General features: G+C 44.1%; 2 protein-coding genes across 10 annotated transcripts in view; one reads left to right on the forward strand and one right to left on the reverse strand.

Annotated features, from left to right (window-relative positions):
* Positions 1-14,357, forward strand: part of MAP3K4 (mitogen-activated protein kinase kinase kinase 4) — a 194,861-nt gene extending 180,504 nt beyond the window's left edge. For all 7 annotated transcript variants that reach the window (XM_059714695.1, XM_019479788.2, XM_059714723.1 and 4 more), the window contains 5 exons: positions 3,398-3,557; positions 9,157-9,279; positions 10,162-10,268; positions 11,610-11,789; positions 13,790-14,357. In XM_059714695.1, coding sequence (XP_059570678.1) covers positions 3,398-3,557; positions 9,157-9,279; positions 10,162-10,268; positions 11,610-11,789; positions 13,790-13,810 — 591 coding nt within the window. In that variant the 3' untranslated portion in view covers positions 13,811-14,357. The remainder of the gene's footprint in view (positions 1-3,397; positions 3,558-9,156; positions 9,280-10,161; positions 10,269-11,609; positions 11,790-13,789) is intronic.
* Positions 14,358-18,361: 4,004 nt separating this feature from the next.
* Positions 18,362-22,504, reverse strand: part of AGPAT4 (1-acylglycerol-3-phosphate O-acyltransferase 4) — a 129,129-nt gene continuing 124,986 nt past the window's right edge. For all 3 annotated transcript variants that reach the window (XM_059714734.1, XM_006275802.4, XM_019479792.2), the window contains one exon: positions 18,362-19,410. In XM_059714734.1, the coding sequence (XP_059570717.1) occupies positions 19,319-19,410 (92 nt within the window). In that variant the 3' untranslated portion in view covers positions 18,362-19,318. The remainder of the gene's footprint in view (positions 19,411-22,504) is intronic.

Below are 22,504 nucleotides of genomic sequence, written 5' to 3' on the forward strand. Positions count from 1 at the left end.
CAGGGGCAATCAGCATGGGTTCATCAAAGGCAGGTCCTTCCTGACCAACCTGATTGCCTTTTATGACCAAGTAACTAAATCCTTGGATGATGGTGTCACTGTGGACATAGTCTTTCTAGACTTTAAGAAGGCCTTTGACACTGTCTCTTACCCCATCCTCATCAATAAATTAAGCGACTGTGGCATTGATGCCTGCACAGTTGGATGGGTAAAAAATTGGCTGATGGGGTGCACCCAGAGAGTAGTGGTGGACAGGTTGTACTCAACCTGGCGAGATGTGCGCAGTGGGGTCCCCCAGGGTTCGGTCCTCGGGCCTGCACTGTTTAACATCTTCATCAGCAACTTAGATGAGGGGGTGGAAAGCACGCTGTTCAGATTTGCTGATGACACTAAGATGTGGGGCAAGGTGGACACACTTGAAGGGAGAGAGAAGCTGCAACTAGATTTAGACAGACTACGAAGTGGGCAGACGAGAATAAGGTGGGGTTCAACGTGGACAAATGCAGGGTGCTGCACCTTGGGAGAAGGAATCCACAGCATACATACAGGCTGGGGAGTTCTCTTCTTGAAAGCACAGAGGCAGAAAGGGATTTTGGAGTCATTATTGACTCCAAGATGAACATGAACTTTGGTCAGGCCGCAGTTGGAGTACTGCGTCCAGTACTGGGTGCCGCACTTCAAAAGGGATGTGGCCAGCCTGGAGAGGGTTCAGAAGAGGGCTACCCGCTTGGTGAGAGGGCAGCAGGACAGGCCCTACGAGGAGAGACTGAGGGACCTGAACCTGGTCAGCCTCAGCAAGAGGAGGCTGAGGAGGGACCTGGTGGCCGCCTACAAACTCATCAGGGGAGATCAACAGCAAATAGGTAGAGCCCTTTTCTCCCCAGCACCACCTGGGGTGACAAGGAACAATGGTATTAAGCTGATGGAGAATAGGTTTAGGTTAGAGATCAGAAGGCAATATTGTACAGTTAGGGTGGACAAAATCTGGAACCAACTTCCCAGGGAAGTGGTCCTTGCCCCTACCTTGGGCAAATTCAAGAGGAGGTTGGATGATCACCTGTCTGGGGTCTTGTGAACCCAGCATTCATTCCTGCCTGTGGCAGGGGGTCAGGCTAGATGATCTGTTCAGGTCCCTGCTGACCCTAGCTACTATGAAACTATGATCTGATATTATGTGAGTGGCGCAAATACCTTGGATCACTAGATCAGGGTTAGCAGATTAGGGCCATTAGCAAGCTATGGCCTGCAGAACCATTGGATCTGGCCTGCAGATGTGAGACTTATGTGGCATTTGGCAAGAGGGTTTCCATCCATACCATGGCAAGGGAAAGCAGCAGCAGGTGCTTCCCTCTGTGCTGCAGTAGGAACAAGCGATGGTAGTGGGTGCTCCTACCCCACCCTTGGGGACTGCAGTAATGGCAGGGTCCTAGCGCTTGCCTTCCTGCCTCTGACCCAAGCTGTGTCATTCTGGCTTGCAGCCTGAAAAGGTTACCAACCCCACTGTAGTTAATCATTGGTTAAAAAGTAGAGGGTGTCATTTCTCCTCCTTTGACATCAAACACCTACTGGCCATGTTTCCTGTGACTAGTTTCAGGATGAATCTGGCTTTATATGCGTCTGGGTGGCTGTTTCACCCAAGCACCTCTGCAGCCAGCATGTGGCATCCTGAGCATGCCCAGATGGAGGCATGGGATGGGTCTAGTTATGTTGAATTTCAAGCCTGCACATAAGTGCCAAAAACTGCAGTCATTTAAGTGTCACATAGGTGCATGGAGATGAAACAAGATGTGGTCCTAAGTAAATTCACAAACTAACTTAAGGCATGGACAGACGGCACCCATTTACAGTGGAATAGAAAAAGAATGTACAGTTGCCCAATCCAGTCAAGAATTATTTGAGAAAGAATCAGGGATAAAATTTCTTCAGTGAGTTCTGCCAGTGTAGGTATTGTCTGTCTGCAGCTTGTTGGAGAGCATTTTTGCACATGGTGGGTTGTGGAGCTGGGCGCTTTTAAGTAGCGAGCCATACTAATTAAAAACTGCGCGTCACATGTATCAACATTGCTGCGTGTCTCCATGCTGAAAAAATGGCAGCAGGGTGCTTGTGAACTAAAGCTCATTGGACGTGTTTTATTTTAAAGTGCCCCACCACCGTTTTGTCAGCACGGAGACACTGATACATGTGATGCATGAGGCTGCCGGAGCGCATCAATTTCTGTGCTCCAGCAAACTCAATGAATCATGTCTGCTCCAATGCACTGGATTTCCAGGCTTACCCGCATGTGTGTAGGAGCCCAGAGAGCCTGTAGCCACTTGCTGAAGGCAAATAGGCTATTACCTGTCCCTGTGCCACATGGTGATGAAGTTCTATATGCAGCTGTCCCAGGATAGTTGCACTGTTGTGTGTTCCTGATCCTGGTGTAATTTATAGCAGTATTCCATCGCATGCAATCACTTCCCTTTGTAGACAAAGCTACAAACATCCAGAAACTCTAAAAAGCACTTTATTAACAGCATAAGACACAATTTCTTAGTGCCTCTCCTCCGAAGCATGCGGACCTGTAAAAAAAATAAATAAATAAATCTTCATGTGAAAATTAAGAAAAAATTACAATGCATAGATTAGGTATTTCAAAAAGTAGATGTCTTTCAAATAGAGCTAGAATCTCTTTACTACTAGTTAGAGAAAAAATAGCCCAAGTAGAGTCAGAGAAACTGGAAAATTGGCCCACGGAGCCTTTGAGACATTAGAATCTACAAGAGGGGGATAAAATAACTAGTCTTTTTTGCTTGTTTCTTTTTTGTTAAATACCCTAACTTAGTCACATACTATACTCAACTTTTCCCCAAGAATTAGTGGTTGAAAATTGGAGTGCATGTCTTAAATGAAAAACCTAGTTCTGAATAGGTTGGTTAAAAGGAACCTTCTTTCTGCCTTCCCAAAACAAGGTGTGTCTTATTTGGGGCATGTGGGACGTAATTAAAACCAGTATACATAAATTGCTGTTATAGTACACAACAATATACCTGCCAGCTTTTCATAATGTATGTTGTTCTAGAATTACAAACTGTTCTACCAGCACTTTGAGGTCTACCAGGATTCATTCATCCATTATTTGTATTACTCAGTATCACAGCTAGTGAGATCATTACAGGATGATGCACAGAGGAGATTTTGTTTATGTATGAGAGAACATAATGCTAAAAATAAGTCTGTCGATGTAGAATAATATGATGAAATTTGTGGTTTAATAGTCTTGGTAATCCCAGTTGAAACTAACACTGTTTTGAGAAAACAACTAGGTTTTGGAGGGAACTCCTGTTAAACTTCAAAGATGTTAAATGTTAAAGATTAAAAATAAGACCAACACAACCCTCCAATTTGGTTCCCACCACAGGAGGAAATGTACATCTTCATGGAGTACTGTGATGAGGGCACTCTGGAAGAGGTATCAAAGCTGGGCCTTCAGGAACATGTCATTAGACTCTACTCGAAGCAAATCACCATTGCTATCAATGTACTGCATGAACATGGGATAGTTCATCGAGACATTAAAGGTAAATGGTAAAATAAGCAAATAAGGAAAGGTAATTTTGTTGCAGTAAAGTATTGTGAAGAAATAGTTGCAGAAGTCATTTATGGAGATTTAAAGAAAGTTCTTTACCCTAGAGCAGCAGTTGTGTTCATAACAGTCTTGGCCCCATACCTGGACAGTTTATAAGCTATTAGCAATTGCCCCATGAGGCACTTCTGTAACTTCCTTTGAAGACACTGGGAGCCCTGTGGCTCTTAATCCAGGTACAGAAATCTGACCCGTAGACTTTTACCCCTTAGACCAGTAACCTGCCAACTTTTTTTTGTTATTGTTTTTGTTTTTTCAAGAAATTATGGAGTTTTTTGGGAGCTGAAGAGCAGCGTGCAGATCATATAATTATGTCTTTTTTTCTGCAGTTGTCAGGGCTCAAGAAGAGCACGTAGGATTTCTGAGTGATTAATTTATTTTAATGGTAAAAGGCTGTCATAACTTGAAGGGAGACTAAAGACTAATATACTTAAAATTGTACTTATTTATTGTTTTTATGATGCATATTAGTCTACACAACTTGGCTTTTAGCTGTCCCTTACAATAAACAGGCTGAAGCTACAAAACCTGGGATTTTTTTGGCATGCAGAGACAGTTCCTCCTTCCTTTTGTTTCATTCCTTTTTCTTACATGGTCACAAGCAGGGCTTCTTCTCTTCTGCTTCTTTTGGGAATGTTCTCCTATTTAGTTTAGCAAGGTATGTCTTCCTCAACAATGGCAGAGAAACCAAAGAAGGCAGAGAAAAATTGCTCTCAGCGTATACCCTGTGAATGCTCAGTTTGATAAGACAGTGCAACCCAACGATGCTGGGTTTCTATGTCCCTCTTGCTCACAGGGTTCTGAATCATCGCAGCAGTCTAAGGGATTCCCAGTTGCTCTTGGTCCTTTGGCCTCGTGCACCTCATTTGGGAAAGAACTGTCCACAACCCAGAGGCCTCCCACACAGGTAGGCCACTCTTGAGTCAGCTTTGGCATCTTTGTAGGAGACCATCACCCTTCCTTTTAATCTCATCCCCAAGCATTCTTGTCTTTCCTGTTCTCCTTCAGGGCCAAGGCTTTTTCTCCAGTTGTAAACTCACCTCTGAACTTCCCATAAGCACCAGGCATATGGTGGTCATACAGATTTAGGTGATTAAGGTTTGATTTGAGGTTAATCAGTTTTGAGGTTGCTCCCTCTTGGAAGAGGAAGTGTTAAAATCCAAGGCCTGTCATGGAAATTGGGTCATGTAAACAGTCAGGATTCCCTTTGTATCAGTGTAGGGCCTCCTTAACCTTATGGTGCACTTTCTAGATGACAAGGAGTGCGTCTTCCTCTTGTCCGAAGCAAAAACTAGTATTTAGTTCATGGAGTTGTATCACTGTATTATCCAATAGGGTCTTCATTGCCTTATCTTTCTCATGTCCAGTATTGGAGTGCTGTTTAGGAGCTATTCCAGTTTCAGATGTTGAAGCAGTCAGGGTCATTGCTGGTCATTCCATGCTCTAAATAGGGCTTTCCTAATCCTTAAAGTCAAGTTATTGCTTGCGTGGTGACTGTGAAAGGGTCATCTATATAAAGGGGGCTTAACTTGACTTTTTTCCCTCATCCATAAATTTGGTGGATGAATCGGTTCATATTAGGGACTCATTTAGGATGCCACGTGTATAATCTGAGTGTAATCCCAGTGAGGCATATCTATACTCTCAACCTCGGTAATTAAGTAAATTGTGGTAGATTTTATAGGTTGCGATGGGCAACTCATGATCATGTACTTGGATACTTTTGCTTGCATAGACATGGGACATTATCATGTAGTGTACATGGAGCCTTAGGTAAAATTGATTTTTCTGTGGAATATTCTCACTTCTCCCTTATGGCACACCTCAGTGGACTGCTTTTCTTTTATCAGCAAATACCCAGTTATTCTTTAGTAAAGTCTTTCATGTGTGTTCCGTTGTTAGGGCTCATATATGTCCTACATGCTTGAAATGGGCATCTTTTGGCCAGCAGTATCCTTTGAAGTTGCATCTGTCCCCAGACTTTAATGGGTTGATCAGGGTCCTTTGCATATTTTTGCTTCTTACAAGTTGTGGCTAGATTTTTGTTGTATATTAGGCTCTGATGAATGTAGTCATTATTTCTAGTCCTGTTTGGGTTTTTCTTAGTTTCTTTTCAGGTGTTTTGTTTCTTTGTACCTGGGTACTTGGGCTTCATTACTTATGGCTACAACCAAATCTCCTACATTTAAACATTACCTGTATTGTGTAAGAGCCATACGCTTCAAAGATGGCCATACCACATGCCAGTTCTGTCTGATATAAGGACATATCCCTGAAATGTTCTCAATCCCCAAATCATTCACAAAATGAAGGCAGAAGACAGTTGATACTCACCTGAAACTTTTCTTAGATGACAACTCGCTGAGACCTGCCTTTTATCCTAGTACATGGAACACTCCTGCGAGAGAACAGTCTTTAAGTTAAGAGTGCTCCAGTGTTAGGCCTCATGAACTTCCTTCTAGAGCAAACTCTTCTGTTGTTCATGCCTTCAGGTCCTTGTTTTTGCCTCCTGGGAGGGTAGAAAAGATAATTGCTCCACAAAAGATCTTAGGCACGGGTCACTTTCGGATTGATTTTAAGAAAAAAGAAGCTGAAGTTACCTCGTTTCTTATCAAAGGGTGTCTTGCACTGTGAAGAACTTGTTTCCAAGCTTCAGCACTGGCTAAAGATTAGCTTCTTTCTACATTCATTTGCAGAACTGCAGCACTGTCAACAGGGTTCTTGGTACTGATGCTTGGTGACTCAATATTGCCAATAGCCTTTTTTGGTACCGAGGTTTTTGGTATGCACGGCTTTGGTGCCATCAATGTGTTGTGTTGCTCATGCTACTGACTATGGCACGCAGGTTCATCGTACAAACTAATCTCATGGTTTGAACACTTCTCGAGTCTCTACTGTTACAGTCTGCACTGTGCTACCACTTTTGGTACTTGTTTCTAGCTTGCCAGTGATAGTATGGTTCTGAGCTCTAAATGAGAGAACTTCTTATAACATGCTTTACAAAACCCCACCATCTCTTGGAGTACTATTCCTTCATTGAGAGAGTACTGTTTATCTCTCAAGGTGAACAGCTTCTCCACCTCAGAGAATAAAAGGACTGCTTCTTCATGATACTCCCCCCAGATTGCATTCTCTTTATGACTTTTATGTATCTAATAGGGATTCTAGGATTAATTATTTCAGGAAAGGAAGAGCTGAAGATAGTATGTCCTCAGGGTAGCACCTTCATAGTCCCTTCTTCCCTTAAGTCTCTGCACTCTGACCACATTGGGTACTAACTTGGAGATGCTCTTCAGTCTCTTCTTATAGAGCTAGGTCCTCATCATTAGTGAGATCCTCAAGTATGCATCAGTAGCAGCTGCTCAGAGGACTGAGGCCCATCGAACACCTGCTACCTCTTCTTTATCCTTCGGTTAAACTGTAGGTCTTATTGCTCCATTTCATCCTGAACATTATAAAACTTCTTGGGACATTTTTCACAGGATTGCAGATGGCCTGTAAATCCCTTGTGAGACTGTGCATGAGAAGTCCCGGATATTTTCCATTTCTGCATACCAGAGTGGTATCAATCAATGAGAGCCAGCAGAATGGGGTAACAGGTTTAATATCAATCCCACCTAAATCCAAGAGAGTTGCCCGTGTCTGGCATTGAATACTTTTATGTTCGTTCAGTTCCAGGCTTGCTGGTTATGATAACTACACGAAGAAGTTATAGACGGCAGCAACCTAAGACCATGCCTTGGGAGAGAAACTAAATATCTGGATTTATGTGGGGGAAGATGTTACTAATCTGCCAAATTCCATCTCAGATTTGCTAACTAAGAGGCATTATTGTCTGGTTGTAACTGTTTTAAATGGCATGAAGTAAGCAGGTTTATAGACAAGCTATCTCAAAAATCTATTCATTTAAATCTTGATAGTAGAAGGGCAATTAGTGCCATGAACCTGGACAGCTGCCAAAGGGTTAGTTCATACGTTTACAGAACAATAGTCCTGTGTGGAGGCATCTGATGCCTGTTTTACAGTTAAAGTTAGGGTGATTTGTCTGAGCATTCACCCTTTACACATCAGGTTGCCGCTTCTGAGTCACTAGAACCACAATAGGTATGGAGAATCAGTTAAAGGAAGAACATGTACTTATTATATATGCAGCAGCTGTGGCTCACCGAGATGTGTTGCTCATCTTTACTCTATGACCCTGCCCTCTTTACATGCTACTAGATTCTGGTAACATTTAGATGTTTGCCAAAGTTTGGGGGGATCCTTGATCCCCCTCTGCTATTTGTCCTGTGTGGGAGGAATGACAGTCCAGGGGCTGGTAAAAGGAATCCAGTCTCGTGCTAAATATGAAGAACCCCCACAAGAGAAGACACGGACACTACTACGCCTTGTGGAACTGCGGTCATTGTTCTGGAAGTAACTGTTCTTTCCCAACATGTAAAACTTCATTGGTAATCGAGGAACGGAACTTATTTTTGTCGTACACAGTCTCCTTTTAATACTATTATGTGTATAACTTCTTTCTCTCTCTTGCTGAAGTTAAATAACTAAACTCTGCTTTGAGAAGCTTTGGTATTTACTGAGGAACTTTTGCTTAAGACAGATAGTGTTTCACTATTATTGACCAGTATTGCCTTTCTATAAACTGAGCATTTGCAGGGGGGGGGGGTTCCCCCTTAGTGCCAAAAGTATCTCTGTTGAAGAATGATGCTACGCTAACTGGACAAGCTAATATTTTAGAAGGCAAGAGGAGATGGGGGTTCCTATGCAAAAGTGGGAAACAGATGGAAAGGCCAAGGGCGAGATTCACAAAGGGATGTAGGCATTCCTATACCTAATTTTTAGGCGCCTAGCTTCTGATTGGAATTCTTACAGCAGTCGAGATCTTATGTGAAACTGAGATTCATAGCATAAAACCCTTCTGCACAATGGCCTGGTGGTTAGAGCACTTGCCCAGGAAGTAGGGACCAGTGTTCAACTCCTTCCAGAGCCTGAGGAGATTCATACCCACCTCTCACATCTTCTAGGAAAGTGCCATTATGGCTGAGCTAAATGCACACTGCACCTCTGTTGAAACTGGGCCACTGAAGCTACCAATGGGGCCAGAGAGAGAGAGCAAGCAAGGAGCCCAATTCTGTTGTTAAGTGAAGGAAGCACCCCTCTGGGAGAGAGGAAGGAGAGTCCTGGGTTCTTGCAATGCTGTTTAGGTATTGTCGTCAGTGTCTATGAATGAATAATGCTTAAACAGTACCAAAACCAGTAATCAGGACCCAGAATTCCCTTGCTTCCAGGGGGAGTACCCTCCTTCCTTTGTTTAGGGAGTGCCCATGGAGGCAAATTGTATGATTTTCCTCCCTTGGAGGAGTGTTCACTAATTGCTGGAACAAGGAGCCCCAGGTGACCCCTGGAAGTCTCTGCCAGCCCTAGTTTCCTATGATACTGCTACAAGGTTTCAGTTAGCATATGGTACTAAAACCTGACTCCTCAGTTCAGCAGCAGTTTAACAAGTTGTTAAATGTTTGTGTACTTCCCAGGAGCCAATATCTTCCTTACCTCATCAGGACTTATTAAACTGGGAGACTTTGGCTGCTCTGTTAAATTAAAGAACAACACACAGACAATGCCTGGAGAAGTGAACAGTACTCTGGGAACTGCAGGTAAGAGAGACTCTGCCAAAATGTTTTTCTGCCCCATTACTGTCTATGAAACTCAGTCTGTCAGAGGGCAGTGCAGGGTCAAATTTCAGTGGAGCTCCAGTGATCTTACTTGGTAGGATATTGAGGGAAGGAGCGCTGAGACGACCGTAACTGGTAGAGTGGGTTTCTAGAGAAGGAAGTACAAAGTACAGCACAGCAGAGTTTACACAAAGGAAAGAAGAACATAGCTTCCAAAATCTCTCACTTTATGCCTTGTGCATGTTACAGTACCTCTTGGCTATGTAAGCAGCAAACCATATTTAACTTTCTGGTCTACATTGTTTTGGGGTTTTTTTACATGCTTATTTTCTCTAAGCATGCTTGGTAATGCAAAATCTGGTGTGAATGGTTGTAGCTCCGTGGAGGTCTGTTGCATCAGATCTCAGTTTGACTCAACACGTTCCCAGTGAGTTTTGCACCCAGAGGATAAAGACCTCCTAACTGGGTAACAATTCTGGAGACATACAACTGCATGTGCATTCAAGACTGTGGGACTGCACTTTGCAGGAGCATCACATTTTGAGAGGACACCATCCTCTACCCTTACCAAAATAGTGTAGCCTCCTTTTGCACAGCTGTTCTATTTTAAGAAAGGGAAAATAACTGAAAATGTGCAGTTTTTGCATCTTCATAATATCTCAGTATAAAAGAAGCATATGCTGCAACTCCTTGAGAAAACAAGACAACAGTGACTGACATGTTCTAACAAGCAAAGAGTAGCTAGTGGTAAATTGCTGCAGATGTATCAGACGGGGTTTGGTGGCTTTTCAGTTGCTTTTTATTTTGGTATGTACTGTTCCTTCTTTTGTATAAACTGACACTAACATATGTATTTTTCCAAAGCATACATGGCTCCTGAAGTAATTACCAGAGCTAAAGGAGAAGGGCATGGACGTGCAGCAGACATCTGGAGTCTGGGTTGTGTTGTGATAGAGATGGTCACTGGCAAGGTAAGGACATTTCAGATGCTGTATGAAGCCAGGCTGATCCAGAGAGATCTCGGCTGCAGGTTCTGATCTTCAGAAAAGAGGCCTAGACAATTTTCACTGGTAAACAGTGTAAAAGTGATGTATGCATTTGCTACTAGCTGGAACCCCACAAAGAAAAATCCATTTTACAGGCTTGCAAACATTTTCATTTCCAAGACTGAGGTTTCACTGGTGTTGCAGATGGCGCATCCATGTTTGGAAATAGAAAAGTATTTTTCTAGGGACATTAGGTATGATTTACACTACAGTCTCTTCAGCTTGTGTAGACATACCTGAGCTTGTGCTTGCTAGCTTGGCTACTGCTAGCAGTGTGGCATAGACCTTTGTGCAGGCTGCAAAGCCCAGCCAAGAAGCTCAGTAAATACTGGTGCGGTTAGCACATGGTTTGCTGTGTGCCACTGTGGTGATGCTGTTAGCAGTAGCCAGTTATAGCTAGCTTGGGTGTGTCAACTCAAGCTGCAAGCCACAATCTGTTTTCTGGTTTTTCCCTCCAAATAGAATCTCTTTCTTTCTCTTCCTCTTCTGGAAATATTTGTAGTTTTGGAGTGTTGCTCAGCAGTATCCTGAAATGGTTTTCAGACCTTTTGTGATACTTGTCTTGCATACCCTCTATCTCTGAGACATTCCACAAAGAAATCAGTGAAATCATTGGGAAATGTACACTGACCACTAGAAATGTGTCATGTAATGGATTTGGGTTTTTTTTATGATGATCAATTTTAAATTTCTTTATTCTCCCTATGCTCAGTTTTTCTGTCCTACATAGATTTGCTGTATTGTTTCATAAATATGCTCAATGCATATGTACAGAATAATGTTCTCCACCCCACTGCAGTTTTAGGCGTGCTTCAGACCAACGACCACAGAAAGCATTTCTGTCTTGCTTACCAGCTATCAGTCAAAGCTGTACTTCTAACACACATTGGAGATAGGAACTGTGTCCATAAAGGGTTGACCTTGCCTCTCTTGCTTGCTTGCTTTCATACAGATGTAAAGCCTGCCTTCAGGATCCTGCATGAACTATTCTGTGTAGTTTCCTATGCCATTCCTATTGCAGTATCTGAGTGCCTTAAGCAAGGCAGCTAATATCTGTCAGGTGTTTGAAGATGATGAGTTGCATAGCCTCATCTGAGGATCTTACTGTTTTTAGCAGATTTTTCTAAAATGATGGAATTCATGCTGCTGAGTCCATGAGCTTTGGTTATTTCACTAGCCTTTCTGAGCTAGAGAGCTGAATGCTTCCCTTGACTATTGAATCTCTTCACTAAGCCCTGAATTCAGCAGTCTTGTTATCTGTTGCAGCGGCCATGGCATGAATACGAGCACAACTTCCAGATCATGTATAAAGTGGGGATGGGTCATAAGCCTCCTATCCCTGAAAGGGTAAGTCCAGAAGGAAAGGACTTCCTATCTCACTGCCTGGAAAGTGATCCAAAGATGAGATGGACAGCTAGCCAGCTCCTCGACCATCCCTTTGTCAAGGTTTGTCATTTTGGTTTGGCTTTAGGATCATAGTGGGATACAAATCAGAAAGACCGGATGATTCTGTGATCTATAGGTACAACTGTGGGGCAGTATTTTGTACTAGGGTGTTATATCCAGAGAGTCATTGTAAAAATGCACACACAATGTTCGTGGTGCTGGCAAATGTTCTGGTTAGTTTCCTGGTTGCTAATTTTGATGGCTGCATTACCTCTGTCAAAGGAATGTTCTGCAGTGGGTTTCTATGGGTGCTATCTGTGCACATCACACAAGATGCTCTGACCAGTTTTATTTAAGGGCTTTAAATATAGATTAAAGCAATCTGGACTCCCAAGTTTTTTAACTGTAAAAAAATAGGTTGTGAGAAGTTAACAGTAATAGCAACTGTGCTGTTAGTGGGGCTCCCACACATATATGAGTACATTGGCAATGATTTGAGTAACGGATGGCTGAAAAGTAAGTACCATAAATAAAAAGTAAATACAATATTCACCTGAATTCAAGATGAGACTGAATTTAAGACAACCCTCCTCCCCCACATTGGATTGTATACATGGAAAATTATAATTTGTTTATGCTTTTCCAAGTCAGAAATCTAATTATTGGATGGTTGTGTTAAATTCACCCCATCACTGCAGGGGGGTGAGCAGTGGGGAGGTAAGTGACTGGGGAGAGGGAAAAGCAGCCTGACCCCCAGACTCTTTCCCCTATGCCAAGTGTTCACCTCCCTCCTCCTGCCTGCCCCCAGCCATTTGCCACCCTTTGCCACCTGCTGCCCCCACCAGTGTATGCTTTGCTCCTGAGTGGTTCTGTGCTCACAGCGCTCTAGCTCAGCCAGGGAACTAGGAGCCGTGCAGGATCTAGCAGAGATGCAGTGCTGATTCCCTCGCTGCTCTCTGGCTCTGGACTGATTTCCTCAACTTTGCTCTGGTGTAGCAGGGGGCCAGAGAGCAGCACAGGACCCAGCACTGCCTGCAGGTACTCAATTCTAAGTTGAGGCTTCATTTTTCCCATGAGGGGTGGACCTTGCCTTAGAATTGGGTAAATACAATATATATCAGAAAGCCATACAGTGCAAGGTTCTGTGCTCGCTTAATGGTTCTTTTCTAGATTTGTTTTCCTAGGGGTTTTTGGTGGCAGAATGGGATATTCATGGATGTTCCAGAAACATGGGATGAAAGGGCCCTGCTCACCTCAAAATTATGTTTCTCATAGATATGTTGTTTAGTGGGATGGAAAGACTTTGGTTCCGGCCATTTTTATCAGCTGTGTTGCATTTTTTATTGCAACTTTTGTTTGAACTATTTACCTGAAGATCTTTTAAGCTAATCTATGAATGACAATGGACTCATACAATCCCAGAGTCAGGAAAAGGACCCAATAGACTATCTAGCTCCTATTGGCCCTGGGGGAAGAGATTGTTTTCTGCAGTACTATTCTAGTTCAGGCAACATAGAGGAACATTTTCTTGCATAATCCCTACACCCTGGGTACTCCTCCATGGGACATGTTGCCAGGTAACGAAGTAATTGGAGGTAATGGTTTAGAGCAGGCTGTGATGATAGGTACAGTAGAACCTAAGTTATCCAAGTGGTGTGCACCCTATTTGGTTTTCAGCAGGTTGCCAAATCGAGAGCCACTTAGCTGTTTGCTGTGGCTTACACTTCAAAGGATGCTGCTTCTCCTGTCAGCTGAAGCACTGCCTGCTGTGGCTGTACTCCCTATTGGGTCACAAACTGGCATTGTCACAGAGACTGAACCCTGTGAAGAACCTGGGTATTACTGTTCTGTGTGGGTGTGTGTGTGTGCGTGCACACATGCATGTGTATGTATGTACCCACGTACACAAGGAACAGTTTAAATGGCAAAAATATGTTAGCTATTCAATGATTCACTTTGGTGAGCAGGAAGAAGAGTAGACCTGTGGCATTTTTTTCTCCCCCCACTGGAGTCCATGCAGCTTAGACTTGTGATTGCTGACCGTTTTGTGTGTCTTTCAGGTTTGCACAGATGAAGAATGAAGTTGCTCAGTCTCTGCCTTCTTGTTTCCTGGCAAAGCATCTGTTAATCAATCACTACTGTATGTAATATTTACATAAAGACTGTGCAGAGAAACAGTATAAAATTTAAACTTACCATGACTGAAGACTGCACAAGTGACAAGCGTCACTTCTTCTGCTGCTCCCGTATGTTTTACTTGGCACATGTTGCTCCTGTAACAGTGTCCGCAAGTTTAAAGAAGCTGCATGTTTCAGTGAAAGTGCCATTACTACTGTATATGGACCATTACCTTTTTTGTTCTTTCTCCTGTTTCTCATTTGATTGAGAACTGTAAGTTAATAGGTAGTATTTTTGAACTTTCTAGGTTCGAAAAAAGTTGTAGTGTTATCAGGCGTTATGGACCTTGTTTTTTAATCTCCTGTTTGTTGAGTGCACTGACTGTGAACTTTTACTCTGTTTTTTTTTTTTTGTTTTTTTTTTGGGCCAGCTTCAGATTTGTTATGCAAAAGGCTGTTTAATGAAATTTAAAAAAAACAAGTTTTCTCAATAAATGGTTTATTTTAGGAAGTTTTCTTCTGTGTCCTTTATTTCACTTGCTGGAGAGCCAGCTGATGTCTGTGACAAATACAAGACATTTTGAAGTGAAATGTGAACAATGAAGTTTTATTTCAGCATCTTTTTCATCTGAAAGGAAAGGGAAAATTTGGTCCCTTGGGCTGAAGTTTTCCTGAAGCTTTTCAGCTTTGGGCTGAAACTTTTCACAGTAGTCAATGCCACTGAGTTAACCAGCCATTATAAGTACCAGCCGAGTCCTTTTGTGATATCATTAAAAATGTTTTCAGAGTTCTCTTGCTTGCAGAGAGGTATGAATTGATACCTACAGGACTGTTCATTTATGACACCCAAGATTGCGGTGAAGTTAGTTTAATTCAGTGGGTACATCCACCTAGTAGTGAAAGGTGAGTACAGCTTGGATAGCAAGCAGTACCCACGTCGGCTTCAGTCCAGCTAATACGTGTGTCAACAGCAGTGAAGGGTGGTGTCTCTGATGTGGCAGTTTGTTGCAGCAAGCTTGTTGACCAAGACATTTCCTGGAGGTGTTTTTATTTTGTTTTGTTTTGGTGTTTTTAAAAAAAAGAGCATGGGAGGCAAAGACAGGAAGCTGCTTAGCTGTGAAGATGTGTTTGGGTCTCTACAGCTGTACCACAGACATGGATAATCTTTGCAAACAAAAGTGAGTTTATGTCGCTGTCATTACTTTTAAAATGTTCTCTGAAACTTACAAAACAAGCAGGACTTAATTTATTTAGCTTCATTTTTTTACGCATTTCCCCTTTTTCTCCCAGTCAATAAAGCAGTAATCCCAACTCAACCACAACACCCTTAAAGTAATTTCAGGGAGGAGACCGCTGCTGAACTGCAACCTTGGAGGTTCTGTGGGACGTTCTCTCCTGGCAGAGCACCGACTCCATCAGGCACTTGTTCCGCAATCCTCCAGGCCGTCGCTGCTGCCAGCAGGGCAGCTCTATGGCTCCAACCGACTTGTCCCCCGGCACTGGGAAGAGGCTTAACAATCACATCAGATACGTTAATATTTTTGCATCTGTCAGAAATGACCAGAATAGGACCAGGTGGCAGGTTTTAACAAGGACCTTCCCCTCAAGTTTCCTATGCTGCATCGCACTTTCATGACTAGGTAACAGGAAGCTAACCACATATACTCAGATGTACTTTCCATCGTTGCATCTTTACTGAAGCCAGTTTGTGGCTCTCTAGCATGTTCACAAATGAGTTCAGTGTTTAAGAATTGTTTTTTGAAAACAAAAAAACCCTTTGTTTTAATAGAAGCTTGAAGTGTGTGTGGTAGGGAGGGGATGGGATGACAGGGGGGGGAAGGTGTTGAGTCAAATCTGTGAATCATACTGCCACAGCCTTTTTTTGTTTTGTCCACTTTTACCAGCAACACATTGTTGTAGTTCTGTGCATTTTGGCTGGTTTCCTCATGTCGGCCTCATTTTTTCCCATCTGTAAAATGGTTACCTCCCTGACAGGAATGTTAAGAGCATATGAACTCACTTTGTCCTGAGCATCAACTGTTTGGAGACTGATTGAATATACTACTGACAAAAGACCCACATGGGTTGTACTTCAGCTTTTAAGTTTTATTTTGTATAAACAACTTAAGACTACTTTTGTTAAGGCAGTTGTAAAACATACAGTTTCTTGGGGTCAGGGGGAGGGCAAACACTGAGGCCTAACAAGACACTAATTCTCTTAACACAATAAAACCAGAACAGTTTTATTCTTTTTCAGTTTGACAACTACCTTTTTTTCTCCTTTTCTTATTAAAAGGCAGAATGGTGCATTACAGCTAACCCAGCAAAAGGCACCAACCAGGTGTTAAAAAGCAGTGGCAGGAGAATTGCTTAGTCAGACCAGCAACTTTTACAACGGTGGGCCAGTTGGCTTCAGCAACACAGAGGCAGTGGGGGAGGGAGGGCAGGGAGAGGGCTTTACCTGTGTCCCTGCCAGCATCTCGTAGCTGGGAGCTGTGCCCAGTGCAAGCACAGCTCGTAGGCAGAAGGTAACTAGCTGGGGCCAGGGAACTGGAAGCTGTTTCCATGCTGCTCCTATTTCTCCCTGTCCCTGCAGCTGGAAGCTGTGCCCAGGCTGCAGCCTTGGGGGAAGTTTGGGGTGGAGGGAAGTGGCAGTAGCATAGGCACAGCTTCCAGCTCCAGGGCAGCTGCTCATTTCCAGCATGGGTGCAGACACAGGCCAAACCCTGCAGTTCCATGGACTAGCTGTAGTCCATAGGTCATATGTTGCTGGCCCAGGCTGCTGTGCATCTGATGGTGTAATCCAGGCCTCCCATGTAACTCAGCAGGGCTTGTTGAAGGGCATGGAAGGAAGGATCTGGACTGAAATATTTTAGCCCATGTCATTACCAAATGTCTGTCCCAGAGGAAACAAGCCACATTTTCACTGACATGTATTAGTGGTCGCAGGGGGCACTGCACGCACTGAGAAGAAACAAATCTAGGACTCGAGGGTTAAGTATTTTTTAATCAACACCCTAGTGGCCCTTTAAAAGATGAAATACTGGGCAGAGTACCTCTTAACTAATGCAGTTGCTGTTCAGCTATGAGTAGCATATTCCTATGGTGTGAAGCAGACTTAAGATAGTCTTAGTGTTCGATCTGCAACAAGGCTTCATTGGCTGTTTTATTTACTCTGATGAGGTGGTATGAACAGCTTTTTACTCTCCCCTAGGGACTCTGTTTTCAAAATGATGTAGACAGGCTGTGTTACACACACTGGCTGCTGGGAGCTAAATGGTCCTTACTGTTGTCAGAAATATGTTGTCTGTGACCCTGCAGCACAGCTGATTGTCTAGCAGTAAGTTACTGTGCTATTCTAGTACAGCAATGGTGCAGCTGGCTTCTTCCTCCACCCCTATGAAAGTACTAAGCTCAGACAAAAGTAGAGTATCAACAGAAGAATGATTCGGTTGAATAAAACAATGAGGGCTGCAGTTGCAGTCTGCACACATTTACTTATTTTGGTGGACATGCAATTAGGCCCTACCCTTTCCCATTAAGGATCATATCATCTGACGCTTTATCAATTTCAAGCCAGCATCAGTGAGATTAAGATTGGCACCAGTCACTCAGTCATGTTCCTCCCTTCGTGCTTCATAAACTGCCACCTAATATTAGGGAGATGGCAGCACTCCAGTGATTCTTCATCAGTGAGGTGGTAGGAGATACTGAACAGCAAATGCCTAGTTCGTGGCACATACTGCACTGTTTTGCTATTTTTGTTTTTTCTAACTTACTTTTTGGTGGAATATTTTTTCATTGTAAAAGGTATTTTACCCCTTGCAAACCCTGTCTGATACATCTGCAGCAATTTACCACTAGCTACTCTTTGCTTGTTAGAACATGTCAGTCACTGTTGTCTTGTTTTCTCAAGGAGTTGCAGCATATGCTTCTTTTATACTGAGATATTATGAAGATGCAAAAACTGCACATTTTCACTTATTTTCCCTTTCTTAAAACAGAACAGCTGTGCAAAAGGACACTATATTATTTTGGTAAGGGTAGAGAGGATGGTGTCCTCTCAAAATGTGATGCTCCTGCAAAGTGCAGTCCCACAGTCTTGAATGCACATGCAGTTGTATGTCTCCAGAACTGTTACCCAGTTAGGAGGTCTTTATCCTCTGGGTGCAAAACTCATTGGGAACGTGTTGAGTCAAACAGATCTGATGCAACAGACCTCCACGGAGCTACAACCATTCACACTAGATCTTGTATTACCAAGCATGCTTAGAGAAAATAAGCATGTAAAAAAAACCCAAAACAATGTAGACGAGAAAGTTAAATATGGTTTGCTGTTTACATAGCCCAGAGGTACTGTACCGGAGTGTACAATGCATAAAGTGAGAGCTTTTGGAAGCTATGTTCTGGGACCTGAATTTTGCAGGGAGCTGAAACCAAGCCCTCCCCCCCACCTTACAAGGCCAAATGGAAAATGTCATGTATATCCCAAAGAAGCAACAGAAGAGACAGATATAGAATGGGGAGGGGGTGAGTGGGCAATGTTTTTATTTGTTTTTTTAAACACACACTTATGGTTGCTTTGTTACAGTGCCTGCTGTTAGTTTCCTTTTCTACTGCTGCAGGCAGTGCCTCAATGCATTAATAAGTCTTTTCCAAGCTAGAAACTAGGTGGTTTCACCTGTATCAGTAGTATTCAGTCTATGCCTTCCTCCTAGTCCTAGTCATTATATGCCAGTGGGCTCAGGCCAGTCCAGAACTGGTCATTAGAACACTGATATACTCGAAGCCCAATTCCACTTCCTACGATGCAACTGAAAAGCAGGGACAGACTTTTACACACTTGCATCCCTCCCTCCTTTGCCCTGCAGCAGAAGCTTGGTCTATGGATCTCATATGAAGGCTTTATACATACAGAAGAACTCTTGAAACTCTTTTGCTCCAGCAGGGTTATTTCAGTCAGATTGTAGTGTAACCAAGTAAAGCATCACCTTGTATTTAACAGTGACATTATTACATTGTGAATGCACAGTCTAGCTGTAAACAGGCATCCATCTTAATCTTCTGGCAATGAAGTCTCCTCTGACCTAGTCTGCCATTCTTTAGAGCAGGTTGAGAAGAGCCTGCTGTCACCCCCAAGCCAATGCCCAGGTGAGCCTTTTGCTGTACTCACACTAGATGCATGTTTTTCCTCAACCTACAAGAGACGTCATATGAAACCAACCAAAATAGATGCACGCAAACCCAGTGTGAAAAGGGGACTGGAACAAGTGCATGTCTCACCAACTGTGAAATTCCAGGTCAAAACCCTAGAGTGGGGAAAAAAGTAGAAATAAAGAGCACAAATTCAGGTAACTACAGCAGCCATTCACCCCATCCTGCCTTCCTCTCACTTGAAGGACCATGATATGCACTTTAAAGTTTTCAGAAGTTGCATCTGTTCCCTTTGGATTGAAGCAGTCTCTGGAGCTATTACTTGTGTTTCTGCTTGTTGTCGTTGTTGCCGTAGGTAGAGCCCTTGTTGATTTCTGTCACCCCAATCATCCATCGGACACCAACAGAAGCTGCAAAGAGAGGAAGTTATTTTAAAAAAACAAACAAACCTGAAACACCCATGTCAGCTAAGGAGCAATTAAAATATACAAGCCACAGAGATCAGGTTATAAAAACGAGTGGTGTTGACATTAGCAGCATGGTGATGCAGCATTCCTAACAACACTCATCCTGCAGCACTCTCCATCCAGAGGTCAGAGGAGGGCAAAGATCACTAACTCCCATTTAACAGTCACAAAGGCAGGATGACTTGTTTAGTCACACAGCAGACTCAGGGACAGGAGGCAGAGAAAGAAACCAGCTCTCCTGCCTCTTAGCATAGCAAGCTCATCCCAGCCCCATGAGCAGCCTGCCAGGCATCTGATAACATAAGCAGCCAGAGTGGTCTAATGGGGAACATCATCATTGCTGGCGCACTTGCTACACCAAAGCCTGACCACATGTCAAGAGGGAGGTCCATTTGGGGCTTGTTTTTCTGTTTTGTGGTTTTACTCCACTGTGAGCACTTGGTCTGGCCAAGTGGAGTCATGTGGGCATCTGCACCACGAAGGCTGCAAGGGAATTTTTATTTTGTTTCCTCTCTTTTCCCCTGACAAAAACACAATGAAAACATTTTCAAGTAATATCTATGCTCTCCATTAGCCAGAAAGAACAAGCAATTGCTGCGGTCTCTTAACTGGTTCAGCTGAGTACAAGCGTTTTGCTAAGATTGCTCCAGTATGGGTGGTGTTTGCTAGGTATTCTTTGATGGTTCATTAGCAAGGGCCATACTAAAAAGAATTTCAAGGCTGTCACCATAACCAACAGCTCAAGTAGCTTATCCCCTCCCTCTACAATGAGATGAAGAGCAAGAGCCCAATGGGAGCCCAAGAAGGGTGGCTGTGCCTTAAGGAAACGATCCTTCAGGCACAAAGAAAGACGATCCCCGAGCGAGGCAAAAGAGGGAAAGGGGCCAGGAGGCTTCCATGGCTGACCAGAGAAATCCAGGGCAGCCTAAGGGCCAAAAGGGGAGCGCACAAAAAGTGGAAACGAGGTGAGATCACTGAAGATGAATATACCTCCTCTGCTCGTGCTTGTAGGGAGGCAGTTAGGCGGGCCAAAGCTACCATGGAGCTGAGGATGGCAACCCAAGTAAAGGACAACAAGAAATTGTTTTTTAGATATATAGGGAGTAAAAGGAAGGCCCAGGGAGGAACAGGACCCCTGCTAAATGGGCAGAAACAATTGGTGACAGACAGGGGGGACAAGGCTGAACTCCTCAACGAGTTCTTTGCCTCAGTGTTCCTAAGTGAGGGGCACGACAAGTCTCTCACTGGGGTTGTAGAGAGGCAGCAGCAAGGCACCAGACTTCCATGCGTAGACCCTGAGATGGTGCAGAGGCACTTGGAAGAGCTGGATGCCTTTAAGTCGGCAGGCCCGGATGAGCTCCATCCGAGGGTGCTGAAGGCACTGGCCGACATCACTGCAGAGCCACTGGCGGGAATATTTGAACGCTCGTGGCGCACAGGCCAAGTCCCGGAGGACTGGAAAAGGGCCAATGTGGTCCCCATTTTCAAAAAGGGGAGGAAGGAGGACCCAGGCAACTTCTAGGCCAGTCAGTCTCACCTCCATCCTTGGTAAAGTATTTGAAAAAATTATCAAGGCTCATATTTGTGAGAGCCCAGCAGGGCAAATTATGCTGAGGGGAAACCAGCACGGGTTTGTGGCGGGCAGATCGTGCCTGACCAATCTAGTCTCTTTCTATGACCAGGTTACGAAACGCCTGGACACAGGAGGAGGGGTGGATGTCATATACTTAGACTTCAGGAAGGCCTTCGATATGGTATCCCACCCCATACTGGTGAACAAGTTAAGAGGCTGTGACGTGGATGACTACACAGTCCGGTGGGTGGCGAATTGGCTGGAGGGTTGCACTCAGAGAGTTGTGGTAGATGGGTCGGTTTCGACCTGGAAGGGTGTGGGCAGTGGGGTCCCGCAGGCATCAGTCCTGGGACCGATACTCTTTAATGTCTTCATCAGTGACTTGACCGAGGGAATGAAATGTACTCTGTCCAAGTTTGCAGATGACACAAAGCTATGGGGAGAAGTGGACACGCTGGAGGGCAGGGAACAGCTGCAAGCAGACCTGGACAGGTTGGACAAGTGGGCAGAAAACAACAGGATGCAATTCAACAAGGAGAAATGCAAAGTGCTGCACCTAGGGAGGAAAAATGTCCAGCACACCTACAGCCTAGGAAATGACCCGCTGGGTGGCACAGAGGTGGAAAGGGATCTTGGAGTCCTAGTGGACTCCAAGATGAACATGTCGGCAGTGTGACGAAGCCATCAGAAAAGCCAATGCACTTTATCGTGCATCAGCAGATGCATGACCAATAGGTCCAAGGAGGTGATACTTCCCCTCTATCGGGCGCTGGTCAGACCGCAGATGGAGTACTGCGTGCAATTCTGGGCGCCACGCTTCAAGAAGGATGCGGATAACCTGGAGAGGGTCCAGAGAAGGGCCACTCGTATGGTTAAGGGCTTGCAGACCAAGCCCTACGAGGAGAGACTAGAGAACCTGGACCTTTTCAGCCTCCGCAAGAGAAGGTTGAGAGGCAACCTTGTGGCTGCCTTTAAGTTCATCACGGGGGCACAGAAGGGAATTGGTGAGGATTTATTCACCAAGGCGCCCCCGGGGGTTACAAGAAACAATGGCCACAAGCTAGCAGAGAGCAGATTTAGACTGGACATTAGGAAGAACTTCTTCACAGTTCGAGTGGCCAAGGTCTGGAACGGGCTCCCAAGGGAGGTGGTGCTCTCCCCTACCCTGGGGGTCTTCAAGAGGAGGTTAGATGAGTATCTAGCTGGGGTCATCTAGACCCAGCACTCTTTCCTGCTTATGCAGGGGGTCAGACTCGATCTATTGAGGTCCCTTCCGACCCTAACATCTATGAATCTATGAAATCTGGATATACGAGGCCACAACACTGGCTTCATGGGGTCATTCAACCCTGGAGAACCTGCTACTGGTGCTGCTACAGCTGGGCATGGCCGATTTGATGCTGGTGACTGAAACCTCCTCGTCTTCTCCAGTTATTTCAGTCAACTGGCAACCAATATAATGGA

This window comes from Alligator mississippiensis, chromosome 1 (genome assembly GCF_030867095.1).
Source record: "Alligator mississippiensis isolate rAllMis1 chromosome 1, rAllMis1, whole genome shotgun sequence".
NCBI classification, from domain to species: Eukaryota; Metazoa; Chordata; order Crocodylia; family Alligatoridae; genus Alligator; species Alligator mississippiensis.